Source organism: Colletotrichum jinshuiense, chromosome 5, assembly GCF_051148585.1.
Source record: "Colletotrichum jinshuiense chromosome 5, complete sequence".
Classification (NCBI taxonomy): Eukaryota; Fungi; Ascomycota; class Sordariomycetes; order Glomerellales; family Glomerellaceae; genus Colletotrichum; species Colletotrichum jinshuiense.
Genome location: NC_139312.1, coordinates 3,847,601 through 3,862,023, shown reverse-complemented (window position 1 = coordinate 3,862,023; position 14,423 = coordinate 3,847,601). Strand labels below are relative to the sequence as shown.

The window sequence follows — 14,423 nt, the reverse complement described above, 5'->3', positions numbered from 1 at the left end:
AAAATGAATGAATGAGTTGGCGGTCTAGGTTCGTTGAGCAATGAGCGCCGCGGACTCATGAACGATGCCGTTTGTGAGTGAAGCTTCTGCAAATGAAGTCAAGCTGAGGACCTGATTGGTCCAAGCTTCTTCGGGTGCACGACCAGGGAGGGGCACGCCTCTGACTTGCAACCTCGCTCGACCTCGTCTACGTCTTGGGATAACACAGCATCTTTAAACATAACCAGTCACTTTCACCGCGGCTGTCACTCAAATTGCAGAAGCTTGCCGAAACGTAGCCATTCTAGGCCGTTTTTTCATTCGGTCAAAATCCGACCGTACTCGTACAACGACCTCACCCGGTATTCCCTAAAACCAAATCATAGCACCCAGAACGCCGCCGATGCATCACCCTTTATGCCCGTTTACGCCTTTCACCAGTCTGGCAACCAAGGCACAGCCTTATACGCCTGAAAATACAATGGTTCGAGTTTACTTACGCCAGGAAGCTGGCTCCGACTCCTCTCCTGTCCTTCTTGAGCGGCGAGAATGTCTTCTTGCCAAAGGCGGCGCGCGCCATGCTCAAGTGTGTCTTGCCGAGAGCCTTGCCGCCACCCAGCGCATTCTTGCCGGGCCGCTTGACAGGGGCCACCTCGCCGTCGTCATCGTCGAATAGTGTCGCCGACTCACCAGCAAGTTTACGCTTCTTCTTCTTGACTTCTTGTTCGCTTGCGCCAGTGCCCGCTGCCGCGTTGTCCAAAGTCTTCTTGCCCGTCACAGTGGCCTTTGCAGGCACCGCGACTTCCTCATTGTCGGCGTCGGGCTCTTCTTGCACTTTTTCGAGTGGAGAACTAGACTTGGTCGTCGGCTTGGCAGCTGCCTCTGCCTGCGCGGGCATGTTGGTGGACGCCTCAGCCAGCACCTTCTTGGGCCTGCCGCGCGGCTTCTTTTCTTCTCCGTTTGTCTTCGCCTTTGCCTTGGTTGTCGGAACCGCCTTGGCGGCAGCAGGGGGATCCTCAACTTCCTCGGCGACCTCCGCCTCCTCTTCAGCTTCAACTTCGGCTTGAACCTCGACCTCCTGGGAATGTGACTGATGAGACAGCGGCACGTAGCTGACGTCTGCCTCGTTCTCTTCTTCGTCCTCCTCGGCCACCGCGTCCTCAACGTTGAGCGTCTTGGACTTGGCCAGGAATGGAGTGATGGAGAACATCGATTTTTCGCCCACCAGAGTCTGCTCCAGGCCTCGCTTCTTAGCCGCTCGCTTGCCCCGAGTGATTTCCTCTGGTGTGCCGATGCTCATGTCGTTTATGGTGAGCTCCTCGACTCGTCTCTTTCGTCCCATCTGCGCCTTTGTGCCCGTGACCCGTGCGGTGGTTTCCGACGTTGCCGCAGCTACCGGCCGAGCATGAACCAGTTCGGAGCGAACCGCCTTGAGCTCTTCCTGGCTGTTCCGCAACTTGGACTTGACCGTATCGAGGCGCTGTTCCAACATCTCGTTCTGCGCCTGGGCTTCCGACAGAGCAATCTCGCCCTCCTTGCGAAGCTTCTCCTTTTCTCGCTTCTCGCTCGCAAGCTTCTTTTCCACCTCTTGCAATTTCTGCGTCAGCTCGTGTTCCGCCTTCTTGTTGCTCTCTCCGACCTCTGCAGCAGAGGTTGCCGCTTCCAGCTCTTCTTGCAATTGTTCTTTTGCCCGCTTCTCGGCAGTCAGTTTCTTTTCGGCGTCCTTGAGTTTCCGTCGCAACTCGTCTTCGATCGTTCTGTTGCCCTCTGACTGGGCGGCTTGTTGTTCTCGTGCTCGTTTCTCGGCTGCCAGCTCCACCTCGGCCATGTTAAGCTGCCGCTCCAAATCCAGCTTTTCCGCAATCGCAGACTGTTGGTGGGCAACTTGTGACCGTAAATGTTCAAGTTCTGGCTTCAGGGTGTTGATCTCCCGGGAAAGGGTGAGCTTTTCGGCCAGCACCTTTGTAGACTCTTGGGACATGCTGTTGAGCGATTCAAGTTCGGCCTGGCGGGTTGGGGGTTAGGATGGATGGGCCGGCGTTGCGGGTTTCTGCATGCACACGAACCTTGATATGGTCAAACTCCCTCCTCTGGGCTTTGAGCTGAGTTTCCTGGTCGCGATTTGTCGTCTTCAATGTGTCCAGCTCACTGCGCGTCTGGTCATATTTGTCGAACAGTTCGCTGATCTGCGCATCTCTGTCCGCAATTTGCTCGCGTAATGTCGAGTTCTCATCGAGTAGGATCTGTTTGGTGACCCTTTGTCTCCTCGACACTTCGTCCTTGGCAATTAGGTGGGTCTGGTGGATGTGTTTTTGATGCTTCAACTCGAGCTCGTGAGCCGCCGCCATGCGCTACACAGTTGGTCAGAATGCGGTGACCAAAAAACACGCAGAATTCCTCGTGTATCTGTTGACTTGCCTCCTCCGAGTCCATATTCCTTGTTTTGCAAGGCATCGTGGGGGGTTAGTGATGTTGCTCCTGCGCGTAAGCGCGTCGATATGTAGCCTCTGAGGGAATCCGATGCTTCCCCGAAAGTTGCTGGTCGGGAATTTTTGGTCGATGTTTTCGATCGAGGGCAGTAGTAGGGATGCCCGCACTTGATTATGTGGCAGTTCGCAGCGTCGACGTCGAGTAGGTGATGATGGTGGTGTGTTTGGACGGCTGCGGATGGAGAACTGGCGAGGTAAACATGGTCCCCAGCATGGTTAGCCCGTCAACGCTATAGACCCCCCCACTCCAGGCAGGCGGTTGTCCCACTGTGGCTTTGACGGGCTGGCCACAGACAGTGCCGCTTCCCCCGGACGGGACAAAACAATCCCCGGCCCCGGCTAAGCATCGGCAGTTTACGTACCTTACCTCAGCAGCGGCGGCAGCAGCTTGCGACCCGGTCAGACCCACATCTCAGTGGGCTATCGACGCTGATGAGAGCTGTCCAGTTCGAGCTCGACCTCAGTGTGCGGCATCTCGACGACGACACTCGCGGCGCACCCACTCGTTACGTACGCCGACTTCTACTTCCTCAACAAAGGCCAATTGGCCACGACATAGGAAGACTATCCCGCCCGAGCGTACCCGAACTCCTGCCTGTGTCTGGATTATTAAAATCATCCTCAAAATGCACTTTCTTCGCTCCCTCCTGGCCGCGACCGTCTTCGCCGCTGGGTCCCTCGCAGCCAAGAAGACCACCGAGGAACGCTTCAACGATTTCCACGCAAAGTCCCTCACCTCCTCCCCGATCAAGCTCGTCGACTCCAGCTACAAGTCCTTGACCTCTTCTCCCCGCGATTACACTGTCGCCGTTCTCCTTACTGCCCTCGAGTCACGATTTGGCTGCCAACTGTGCAGAGAGTTCCAGCCGGAATGGGATCTCCTGGGTAAGTCCTGGGCCAAGGGTGACAAGAAGGGCGAGTCTCGCCTTGTCCTCGGTACTCTGGACTTCTCTGACGGACGGGAGGTCTTCATGTCTGTATGTACTCGTTGGTGTGGAACACCTGTCTTAAGCCGGCCATGCACTAACACAACCATCGCCAGCTTGGCCTCCAAACCGCCCCGGTTCTCCTCCTGTTCCAGCCGACCGTCGGTCCTCACGCTGTCGCCGCTTCGGATCCCCTGCAATATGACTTCACCAGCGGGTAAGCCGACCGTTTCCAAAGTGCCATATCACGTGGGAACTGACAAGAAATAGACCCCAGTCTGCAGAGCAAGTCCATGCCTGGCTCGCCCGACACCTTACTGATAGACCCCACCCCCCGGTGAAGCGTCCCATCAACTGGATGCGCTGGATCTCGTCCATCACCATCGTTCTCGGTGCCGGCACTGTCATTGTGACCGCCTCGCCTTACATCCTGCCCATCATCCAGAACCGCAACCTGTGGGCCGCCATCAGCCTCATTGCCATTCTGCTCTTCACCAGCGGCCACATGTTCAACCACATCCGCAAGGTTCCCTACGTCGCCGGAGACGGCCGTGGTGGTATCAGCTACTTCGCCGGCGGCTTCCAGAGCCAATATGGTCTGGAGACCCAGATCGTTGCCGCCATCTGTATGTTTACCTTGCCCGAGTGTGTTGCTCCGACTAACAAGATCCAGACGGTGTCCTTGCTTTCTGCGCCATCTCTCTTACCGTCAAGGTGCCTCGCATCGGTGACAGCAAGAGGCAGCAGGTCGCTGTCCTGGCTTGGGGCGGTGTTCTGTTCCTCATGTACAGCTTCCTCCTCAGCGTTTTCCGCATCAAGAACGGAGGCTACCCCTTCTCGCTGCCCCCTTTCATGTAAGAAGGCGCATGATCAGCCGACAGCATCGGATGTAAGCCCGGCACTAGCAACATGCCATGTGATTTAGTTGCTACTCGCTACGGCGCTGTTCGCCAAGACAGCAAAACTTGCGGCTAAGAGGTTCAATGACCTCGTCGACACAAATGTAACATACTAGATAGAGGGTCACCAAAACAAAAGGCTCTGGGAAGACTCTTGGACCAGGAAAATGAGATTCCACGAATTGAAATGCATGACCTACATTGTGCGGTACAGGGCAGCAGGTTGTCTTTAGCATCCGCTTTCCTCTCGTGACATGTCTATAGCTTACCCGTCCAAGGACATTAAGTGATCAATGGCAGCCGACATGGCCTCGTGGGCTCGGCCCTAACCTTGGGCCTCCGTCACCATCTAGTATTCCCACCTATATCTAAACGTATTCACGAGCTCTGATAAGTGAGCACTACGGACAAAAGCCCGCCCTATGTACAGCAAATCTCCGGCTCTTGGTATCGGTCGAGTCATATAGTTGTTCGCATTGCGAGAAGCTATCCAAACATCGTAGGCTTTAGACAGAGGTTCCAACACTGCGCCAGAAGACACAGGTTTCAGGACGCTGCTACGTCAGACACCAGCACTCCCTCTTTGCAACATGAAGTGGGATGATCAATGGGGACAGCTACATGGTTTCATGGACCTCGCAGGCTCACACTCCTTGTCGGCTAGGTCTTGTATCCAGTTGCTCATCGTAGACATTTGCTCCAGGATCGACAACCTTCCAAGCTGTTTTCGTGTGTCATGCTTACCGTCCCCTCCTTCCCAAAGGAGTCGAGCCCGAGACCGCAGAACACTGTAGTCAATCTCGACAAATTACTTGGACATCGTGAATATTACGCGAACTTAGCGACGTTCCATTCGGCAGCAAGTGACTGATTACATGCCGGGGCAGCCAGTCTACCCAAGCCGACTCGGGGATTTTAGCCGCCTAGGTAAATTTGAAGTTGAGGACCGACATCCAACCTCTGCCGTTGATCTGGAGCCGTGCCGGCTAAAATGAGGCCTGCGACCCTGGGTCGCCATAACTCGATCAATGCCCGATACAGTTGAACGTTCTGTACTGACTCACGTATGGATTCAAACTTCTGTCATAGTTATGTGTTCATCTCACCGATGTCGTGATATTGCCATACATGACTACTTCGAAGCTTGGAACGCTCCGGGTTTGACTGAGCAATATTCCGGTCAGATCGTAAATATTAGGAGAGTCGTAAAAGAGAGACAGATTTAATGAGACTCAAGGAAAAACGCAGAGAGCACCTCGCCCGGGCTATCCCACTTTCATAGTTTACTTAGAGCCTGTATTGGGGGAATATTCAGAGCGCTGAGTGTCTTATTCTATGGTTTTGTGACGCAACATTCATTGGTATCCAATCTCTACCTTATTACCTCCAACTATTGCGGTGTGAGTGGTAGCAAATTTCAGTCTAAATGAACCTTCTCAAAAAGTGGTCCTTAATTCGAGTGACCCTTAATAAGAGAGTCATATCGCCCCTGAATCGGTCGAGACGGAGGCAAGCAAGAGGAAGCATCATACTCGGGGGTTACAACCCGTATATTATATATCTAATTCGCCTCCTCTCCGCACCAGATCTTCCACGCCGGAGCCAATCGTGGGGCAACTAATAAGGTACCTCATCAATCCGAAGATGGAGTTCATCTCGAGATCACTTGGCCACGACCAGAATGGCAGGTCAGCTTGCCCTGACGGCATCTTCGAAAGGCCGTGCCTCTTTCGTTGACCAAGCCGCCTTCTAACCCCATTACTGCAACTCGGAGGTATCTGGCCGTGGCTCTCGCAGCTATCGGGCCTGCTTCCTGATTGACGATGCTGATGGGTGATCTCTGGCAGGAGACTCCTGGCTACCAGAGCCGCAGTTGCCGTGACGTCCTTCCTAAGGCGAAGCATACGTATATAAAACGTTTGTTCAATATCTTCCTCGCCGTGAGTTTTGAAGCACCAGCACCGATACACAGCCATCGTAGTCTTCATCGTCTCAGAAGAACAACGTTTCAATATGAAGTTTACCGCCGCTACCCTGGCGGCTTTGGCCTCCACGGCCATTGCTGCCCCATCCTCCACAGTCAAGGAGCAGCCCCGCCAGGCTGCCTCTGCCTGCTCTGCCAACGTCTCTCTGGACGCAAAGACGAACGTCTTCCAGAAGTACACCCTGCATGCCAACAACTTCTACCGTGCCGAGGTTCAGGCTGCGGCAGAGTCCATCTCGGACAGTTCGTTAAAGGCAAAGGCTCTGAAGGTCGCCGATGTTGGCTCTTTTGTCTGGGTGTAAGTGTCCCGGAGGCTCGGGCGGTACCGGACGGTGGGAAGCTGACAGTCTACAAACAGTGACACCATTGCCAATATTCAGCGCCTCGAGCCTGCCATCTCCGACGTCCCTTGCGACCATATCCTTGGTGTCGTCATCTACGACCTCCCCGGCCGTGACTGCGCCGCCAAGGCCTCCAACGGCGAGCTCAAGGTCGGCGAGCTCAACAGATACAAGACCGAGTACATCGACCCCATCGTCAAGATCCTCAAGGCGCACCCCAAGACGGCCTTTGCCCTCGTCATCGAGCCCGACTCCCTGCCCAACCTCGTGACCAACAGCAACCTCCAGACGTGCCAGAACTCGGCCTCGGGCTACCGCGACGGCGTCGCCTACGCCATCAAGAGCCTCAACCTGCCCAACGTCGTCATGTACCTCGATGCCGGCCACGGTGGCTGGCTCGGCTGGAACGACAACCTCAAGCCCGGCGCCGAGGAGCTCGCCAAGGCGTACAAGGCTGGCGGCAGCCCTTCCCAACTCCGAGGCATCGCCACTAACGTTGCCGGCTGGAACTCCTGGTAAGTTTGTTTGCCAACTACAAGACCTTTTTTTCGTACACAACTGACATAATGTCCAAGGGATGCCGAGCCTGGTGAATTCGCCAACAAGCCCGACGGACAGTACAACAAGGCCCAGAACGAGAAGAAGTACGTCACCCTTTTCGGCGCCGCCCTCAAGACGGCCGGCATGCCCAACCACGCCATCGTCGACACGGGCCGCAACGCCGTCCAGGGCCTCCGCGAGGAGTGGGGCAACTGGTGCAACGTCAACGGAGCCGGGTTCGGCGTCCGCCCGAGCGGCAGCACCGGCCTCGAGCTCGCCGATGCCTTCGTGTGGGTTAAGCCCGGCGGCGAGTCGGACGGCACCAGCGACACGAGCGCCACCCGCTACGACTCGTTCTGCGGCAAGTCCGACGCTTACAAGCCGTCGCCCGAGGCCGGCACTTGGAACCAGGATTACTTTGAGATGCTTCTCAAGAACGCCAAGCCTAGCTTTTAGGCTGATGCTTCAAGTTCTTCCTCGGCACGTCAACATCAAAACGAGGGGCAGAGAAAAGAGGGAAAGGAGAAGAACAAAAGGGTGGTTCAATGACAGTACTTGCTCTGCCGCACACGTCCTCGACCCATACATAGCCAAGCTTCAATCTTTCTGTATATATCTATAGCCGTAGCTGCCTACACAATCAACATCACCCAGAGCCTACAAGCAGTTTACGTCCCGGTCCGTGAACCTATCTACAATAGTAATACTACAACACGAGGGCAAAGAAAAGTATTTGTTTCAAGGCGAGGGGCTTCACCAAGATATGTCATGACACAAGGCATGGCGACACTACTCACCTCGCTTGGCCCAAGCCTCCTCCACAAGCAAAGGTCGTTGACGAAGATAAGCTGGATTATAACATAGCAAATAGTATAAATTACCAAGAAGAGTATATAATAATTCAAATCACAGTTGTCACATTCAAGTGGGAGAGGTCACATGATCGTCCGTTGACACAAGCCAACTTCACAAGATTGAACGAGGAAACACGATTCTTTTTAGTTTGCCAGGATCTTTTGATTTGGGCGTTACGTGGGTTCATGTCCAGAGTCCTTTCGTAGGCTACCTATAAGCCAGCAATGCAGTCTCATCCCCAATTTTTCACAAATCGATTTGACCCTGCGCATCCCGAAAGACCAAACGAGGAAGCCAGCCTAGGACGCCCGCCATGATCTACCATCTCAGAGCCCTTCCCCCACCACACATCGTCACCATCATCGCATAACCCAGAGAGAGAACAGAAAGAGCTTCACGCCCTTTATGCTCTCGACATGACACCCCAGGCACGGATGATGTTGTCGGTGTAGCCGGCGAACAGGGTCTGGCCGTCGGCGCTCCAGGCCAAGCTCACGCACTCAGGCTCGCGGCTCTTCTTGCCGACAGCGGTGAACTCGGGCTTGAGCTCATCAACCTTGCTCTTCTTCTCAAGGTCGAAGATGATGATGCTGCTGGCAGTGGCAGCGCAGAGCCAGTAGCGGTTGGGGGAGAAGACGAGGGCGTGGATCTCGTCGTTGGCGTTCAGGGAGTAGAGGTGCTTCGACTCGTTAAGGTCCCAGAGCATGGTCGTACCGTCCTTGCCACCGGAAGCGCAAAGGGATCCATCGGGGGAGATGGTGACGGTGTTGATGTAGCCGGTGTGGCCAATGTGGTCAGTCTGCAGCTTGCAGGTGGAGAGCTCCCAGACCTGAGGTTCCCAAAGTTAGCCCGACCGAACCAGTAAAAGAGAAGGGCTAAAAGGCAAAATAGAGTTTGAAGGTGCGAGATCAGTGCATTGGTGAATAGTGGTCTCATGGCCTGCAGAACAGGCTCTGAAGTAGCAAATACTTGGTTGCAAAGCATCATGTCGAAATGTGGGTTTGTTTGTTTTCCAACAAGGGAGAGCGGGAAAATGAGTAGATTCGAACTGACCTTGACGAGCTTGTCCCAGCCGGAGGAGACAATGACGGGGTTCTGGGGGTTGGGGCTGAAGCGGACGCAAGAAACCCACTCGGAGTGGCCCTTCTCGGTGATGGTGTACTTGCAGTCACCGAGGGTGTTCCACAGCTTGATGGAGCGGTCACGGGAACCGGAAACGATTTGTCTGTTGTCGGCGGAGAAGGAGACGGACAGAACGTCGTTGGTGTGGCCGACGAAGCGGCGGGTGGTGGTGCCGGTGGCAAGCTCCCAGAGGCGGAGGGTCTTGTCCCACGAGGCAGACAGAGCGTAGGCGCCGTCCGAGGAGATAACCTGTTCATCCCCCATCAGCCCAGAGTTCCCAAAATACCAACAAGAGTAGGAAATTTTTCGCGGGGTTCGGAGAGGGTCGAGAGACGTACGCAGTCGGAGACGATGTGGGAGTGGCCCTTGAGGGAGCGCTTGGGGTAACCGTACTGGGACTCGTCACGGGTGAGGTTCCAGATGATCAGAGTCTTGTCACGACTGGCGGACAGGAGCATGTTGGGGCTGGCGATTTGTTAGCGACCATGATTCCAAACTTCTTCTCGGTCATCGGGCCAGCGCCTCTGCGGCAAGATGTCGATTTTTTTCAAAATTCCATCCTCTGTCGAGCAGATCGCGGGGGATTCGGAGGGAGCGGGGGATATATCGTACTTCTCCATGGAGGTAGCCAGGCTGGTGACCCAGCCATTCTGCAAAAAGCACCACCGTCAGCCATGCCGAAATTTGCAAAAATCGCCAGCGCAGCGCAAAAGACTGCGGGCGAGTGTAAACGCAGCGACTTACGTGGCCCTCGAGGGTACCCTTGAGAATCAACTGCTCAGCCATTGGGAAATGAGGCAATCAGGTCGATTGAGTGGTGAGAGAAAGGTAGGAAGGTTGGAGTTGATTCTGAGTGTCACCTTTGACCCTGGAGCTCTGCCTTGAAATCGGAAATCTTTGTGTGTGGGAGAAAAAATACCTAGTGCCCTCGCGTATGTGTAAATCCGACAGCCTCGCCAGCTCAGGTGGGGCTGTGGCCAATGGGAGAAGTCGGAGGGCTGCACCACTACGACGAGGCTGATTGGTCCCACTTTGCTGAGGCCCAGCTGCAAATTGCATGTCACTCGGAGCAGGGGCTCTGCAGAATTGGACTTGGGTCGGCAACAACCTGTCTGGATTTTGCCGGGAGGGGTCGGGTACGTGTCTGCCTCAGTCACTCATCGGTTTAATTAGTTTGAACGCCCGGAAAGTAGGGTTGAGTGAGTGAGCGAGTAAGCAAGCAAGCCGGCCGGATCCTCACTTCATCTGGTTCTACGAGAGCACATGATAATTATTCTCCAGCTTTGCTAAGCGGACTCCTTGGCTGAGCAGTAAGTAATCATGAACATTTCATTGGATGTAACACAGTGAGGGTGTGCTTATGAAGACTTGAACCTCTGCCATTTCCAACCGACTACGAGGCTTTTGTGTTAGTATGATGAATCGCTGTTACGCCACACAAACCCTCTGCCGGCCTGCCTCTCCCCCTCTGCTCTCTCTTTCGCCTATATACTCGTGGTAGGATAGGCATTGAAAACCCTAATCCTGTAAAGATGATGCCGCTTCTCGTGGTGCTCCTTCCCTAATGTTATTTTGCTACAGCCTGTTGTGCCAAACCACCTAACCCTAACGCCTTGCTGGATGCATATGATTCATGAGAAAAAGAACCTTGGTGGCCTTCGCGTCGGTGACAAGGCAAAGCCCCTAGTCACCCCTACCCATGCAGAGCTCTTTGACGGTCACCCAACCTTTAGTCGCCTTGTCGTCACTATCCATCTCCTCTCTTGTTCTCATCCGGCGGGACACCGCTGCCTCGCATGCGGCATCCAACATGGCCGGATGGCTAGCCCTGGCCAGCGGCTCGCTTGCTCTGCCGTTGGACTTCTCTGCGCAGATGTCGGGCATCCGAGTTGACAATCATGCTATGATCGGCAATCTCGAGTTGGCCCGTTGGTCCGCCTTCCTTTTTGACGAAACCTTCCATAGCGGCCGCCCACAGCGAATAGCGCTCCTTGGTCACTGGATCGCGCTCTGACAATGACCTGATCTCCTTCTGCTTGCGAACCTTTGCAGCCCGCACCAAGCCTCGAAGAGCCTCCTCGCCCTGTTTGGAGGCCTTCGCCGCCTCCTCCCTCGTCTTCTGGGGGTCGCGTCCGCTGTCGTCCTCCTTTGGCGTGTATTTGTAGGTATGTTTACTGGGGAAGTCTGGAAATGACTTTGGTATATATGATTTGGCTTCCTTTTCCGGCTTGCCGCTCAACTCCTCTCCTAGAAGAGGAAGAGTGGTGTACGCGTCCGGGTCTTCTACTAATGGATTGAAGAAGTCGGTCTCTAGCTTGGCTTTCGGTATAGGATGACGAACATGGGGGCGGAGCGCCTTAGTCTTGAGGGTGAAGCGTCGCATCGTGGACTCGAAGTCGGCCGGAGTGGGCTGTTCGCGGCGCGCTGCAAGGGCGACGCGCTTGAGGTCGTCGATGAAAGAGGCCATGTCTGGAGAAGTCAGCACCTACGAATGGTATTTGCGGGTTTTGGGGGCAGGTCTCACAGGTCTCTACGGTTCCCAGGAAGCCCTCCATGGCCTCGGGAGTAGCAGCATCGAAGCCAACATGCTGCAGTGCCAATCCTATGCTTCGCTCCAGGCCGCTCTTTGCTTGGTAATCGAGGGAAGGAATAACGACCTTGGTCGCGCCAGGCAGTAATGGCTCGTCATCGGTAGCGGGTGTTATGGGAGTCTGGGTATCTGTTTTTTGGCGTTTACTGGTTGACTCTTCATCGTCGCTGGGAGAGCTGCGCTTGCGCGGGCTCGTCGACGTCGCAGGCGAGGGCGTCGAGGACATGGCGCGAGGTTGGAGAAGTGGTAGGAATCGGTATCGTGATATCGGTGGCAGGCACAGGCGCAGATGTTGGTGTGTGGAAGAAACTGCAGACTCTATTTGAATTACGGGCCAAAAAAGAACGCGACGGCAGCCGAGATAGCGCGCAAGTGTAGGGGCGGCTCGGAGTTGCGACCAAAGGGCGGCGAAAGTGGTTGGAGATGGATCTGTTCCGGAGCTTGTTTGGAGGTCCAGCAGCAGCTATCGCGAGGTACGTACCGCTCATTGGACGGAGAAAATTGGCATCGCAGCTCGGACCACCACTACAGGTCCAGTTCGAGGCAAGTCGAGAGTGAGGCTCTGGGCGTCTACGGGTGCTGTAGGGTGGGGTCCATCTCGCCAGATTCAGTGGGTGTTGCGCCATGACTGCCGGGGCGCGGGCTCGCTGTCAGCGAAACGGAAACACCTCTCATCCAATTGAAGCAGCGTCTTCTTCCCCATGCATCCTGCAACCCGCCGGGGTGCATCGTGCTCCATGTTATGCTGCCTCAAGCCTGGAAATCTCACAGGGCCAATGTCTATCTAGCTTGCGCCCTACGATGCAAATAGTAGAGTAATAATACATATCATCCGAGTCCCAAGGACTGGGCTATTGCTGCTGTATCTTGCCCCTTCCGCTCTATTCCCGGCAGGCATGGCAGGTTTGTGCCTCTACTCGTACGCCAACATGTCGACTCAACACAGTGTCCTTTGTAGGCGGTACTTGGACTTTCATTGTTTGTTCGCCTCCCTGCTTGCTTTAATCTACTCTAGTAAGAACTCTAGTGAGACCCATCTCAAGCGGCCGTGGTCATTATCTTATCTAGGCCAAGAGTACCTCTGCTACACTTCCCCCCTCCTTCTTCTTTTATCATCTTCTCACCCGTCATTGTCACAATAACCCGTCCTCTATATCCTCATAAGCCATTGAGCATACCGGGTGAAACTTGAATCTAGCTTATCGGAGTCGAAAATACCTCACTGACTCAGGTTCAGCCGCTCCGTTGACCAACACAATGCAGGACTTGGAGACTCTACGAAGCGGTGGCTACCACGGCCTCCGTCTTGAGAAACTCAAGCTCGCTGGCCCCTTGGACGAGTTTCCTCGGGAGATCCTAGATCTTTCTGATACCCTCGAGCATCTTGACCTCTCGGGCACTGGTCTCTCGAGTCTGCCCGATGACTTCAGCCGTCTGCACAAGCTCAGGATTGCCTTCTTCTCCGACTGCAACTTCACAGTCTTTCCCAAGCAACTCGCAGCATGTCCCGAGCTCGAGATGGTAGCGTTCCGGTCCAACGGCATGACTGCCATACCCGAGGATGCCCTGCCGCCCAAGCTTCGGTGGCTCATCCTCACCAACAATCGCATCGGGACACTCCCCAAAACCATCGGCGGCTGTTCTCGTCTCCAAAAGTGCATGCTTGCCGGCAATTGTCTCAGAACTCTGCCAGACGAGATGTCTGCATGCAGAAAGCTCGGATTACTCCGTCTGTCGGCCAATGATTTCGCCGACTTGCCCCCCTGGCTTTTTGAACTGCCGGAGCTCGCGTTCCTGTCAGTAGCAGGCAACCCATGCTGTGCCATCACCCTCGACCAGGAGCTCGCCCAACTACGCAAAGCTGGGTGGCAAGATCTCGAGGTTCAGGAATTGCTCGGCCATGGAGCGTCCGGCGATATATTCAAAGCAAAATGGATGCCGGCTGATGCGGTCTTGGATGAGGTGGCAGTGAAGCTGTTCAAGGGCGAGGTGACGAGTGACGGGACGCCACTCGACGAGATGGCCGCATGCTTGGCTGCGGGCTCGCATGGAAACCTGATCAGTACTCTGGCTAGCATCCAGGACCACCCGGAGAAACATGGTCTCATCATGCAGCTGATACCGCCTCATTACCAAACTCTTGGCCTGCCACCTTCGCTGCAGAGTTGCACGCGAGATCGGTATGAGGCCGGGAAAGCTCTTTCGCTTGATATCGTTCTGGAGATTCTGGGTGGCATCGCGGCGGCTGCTCAGCACCTCCATACCCGGAAGGTCTCCCATTGCGACTTGTACGCCCACAACATCCTCTTCAACGATGTTGGGCATGCCCTGCTCGGGGACTTTGGCGCGGCGACGATCTATGAAAACCTCGGCAAGTTCGACTTCGAGAAGCTGGAGGCTCTCGCGTTTGGCCATCTCATCGACGACCTGATTGGGATCGCACATGCCCAGAAGGACGACCATCAGCAACAACAGACGCTCCAAAAGCTAAGGGAGCTACACGTCCGTTGCTCGAAACAAACTGTCAGCGAGAGGCCAAGCTTCGCAGAGGCGGTGAGGGAAATTCGTGCCTTGTCCTGAATGTTTCTCGCGAGGACGAGCAGCCTCTCTTCTTTCCAGGACAGTAAGCCGTCAAGGTGAATAGAAATATGATTAGCGAGACTCTATGTAAAGATTGATTGGCAAGATGTCAGTCCAG

At 55.0% G+C, this 14,423-nt stretch overlaps 6 protein-coding genes across 6 annotated transcripts; 3 read left to right on the top strand and 3 right to left on the bottom strand.

Annotated features, from left to right (window-relative positions):
* Window positions 1-475: 475 nt before the first annotated feature.
* On the bottom strand, window positions 476-2,433 carry EsH8_V_000928 (uncharacterized protein; the record flags this gene model as incomplete). Its single annotated transcript, XM_083273444.1, has 3 exons — window positions 476-1,984; window positions 2,046-2,330; window positions 2,398-2,433. 3 exons carry the CDS (start codon window positions 2,431-2,433, stop codon window positions 476-478), a joined length of 1,830 nt encoding a protein of 609 aa, XP_083126159.1.
* Window positions 2,434-3,094: 661 nt separating this feature from the next.
* On the top strand, window positions 3,095-4,252 carry EsH8_V_000927 (OST3/OST6 family protein; the record flags this gene model as incomplete). Its single annotated transcript, XM_083273443.1, has 4 exons — window positions 3,095-3,445; window positions 3,511-3,611; window positions 3,665-4,020; window positions 4,068-4,252. The coding sequence occupies 4 exons, from the start codon at window positions 3,095-3,097 to the stop codon at window positions 4,250-4,252; spliced, it is 993 nt and encodes a 330-aa protein (XP_083126158.1).
* Window positions 4,253-6,306: 2,054 nt separating this feature from the next.
* EsH8_V_000926 (glycoside hydrolase family 6 protein) lies at window positions 6,307-7,614 on the top strand (the record flags this gene model as incomplete). Its single annotated transcript, XM_083273442.1, has 3 exons — window positions 6,307-6,575; window positions 6,636-7,133; window positions 7,194-7,614. 3 exons carry the CDS (start codon window positions 6,307-6,309, stop codon window positions 7,612-7,614), a joined length of 1,188 nt encoding a protein of 395 aa, XP_083126157.1.
* Window positions 7,615-8,416: 802 nt separating this feature from the next.
* Window positions 8,417-9,921, bottom strand: EsH8_V_000925 (WD40 repeat domain-containing protein; the record flags this gene model as incomplete). The annotated part of the gene is made up of 5 exons (XM_083273441.1): window positions 8,417-8,842; window positions 9,067-9,384; window positions 9,474-9,600; window positions 9,748-9,785; window positions 9,880-9,921. 5 exons carry the CDS (start codon window positions 9,919-9,921, stop codon window positions 8,417-8,419), a joined length of 951 nt encoding a protein of 316 aa, XP_083126156.1.
* A 1,036-nt stretch (window positions 9,922-10,957) lies between these two features.
* Window positions 10,958-11,951, bottom strand: EsH8_V_000924 (TBP-associated factor 8 family protein; the record flags this gene model as incomplete). The annotated part of the gene is made up of 2 exons (XM_083273440.1): window positions 10,958-11,604; window positions 11,660-11,951. The coding sequence occupies 2 exons, from the start codon at window positions 11,949-11,951 to the stop codon at window positions 10,958-10,960; spliced, it is 939 nt and encodes a 312-aa protein (XP_083126155.1).
* A 1,031-nt stretch (window positions 11,952-12,982) lies between these two features.
* EsH8_V_000923 (leucine-rich repeat-containing protein kinase family protein) lies at window positions 12,983-14,305 on the top strand (the record flags this gene model as incomplete). Its single annotated transcript, XM_083273439.1, has 1 exon — window positions 12,983-14,305. The coding sequence occupies one exon, from the start codon at window positions 12,983-12,985 to the stop codon at window positions 14,303-14,305; it is 1,323 nt and encodes a 440-aa protein (XP_083126154.1).
* Window positions 14,306-14,423: the final 118 nt, after the last annotated feature.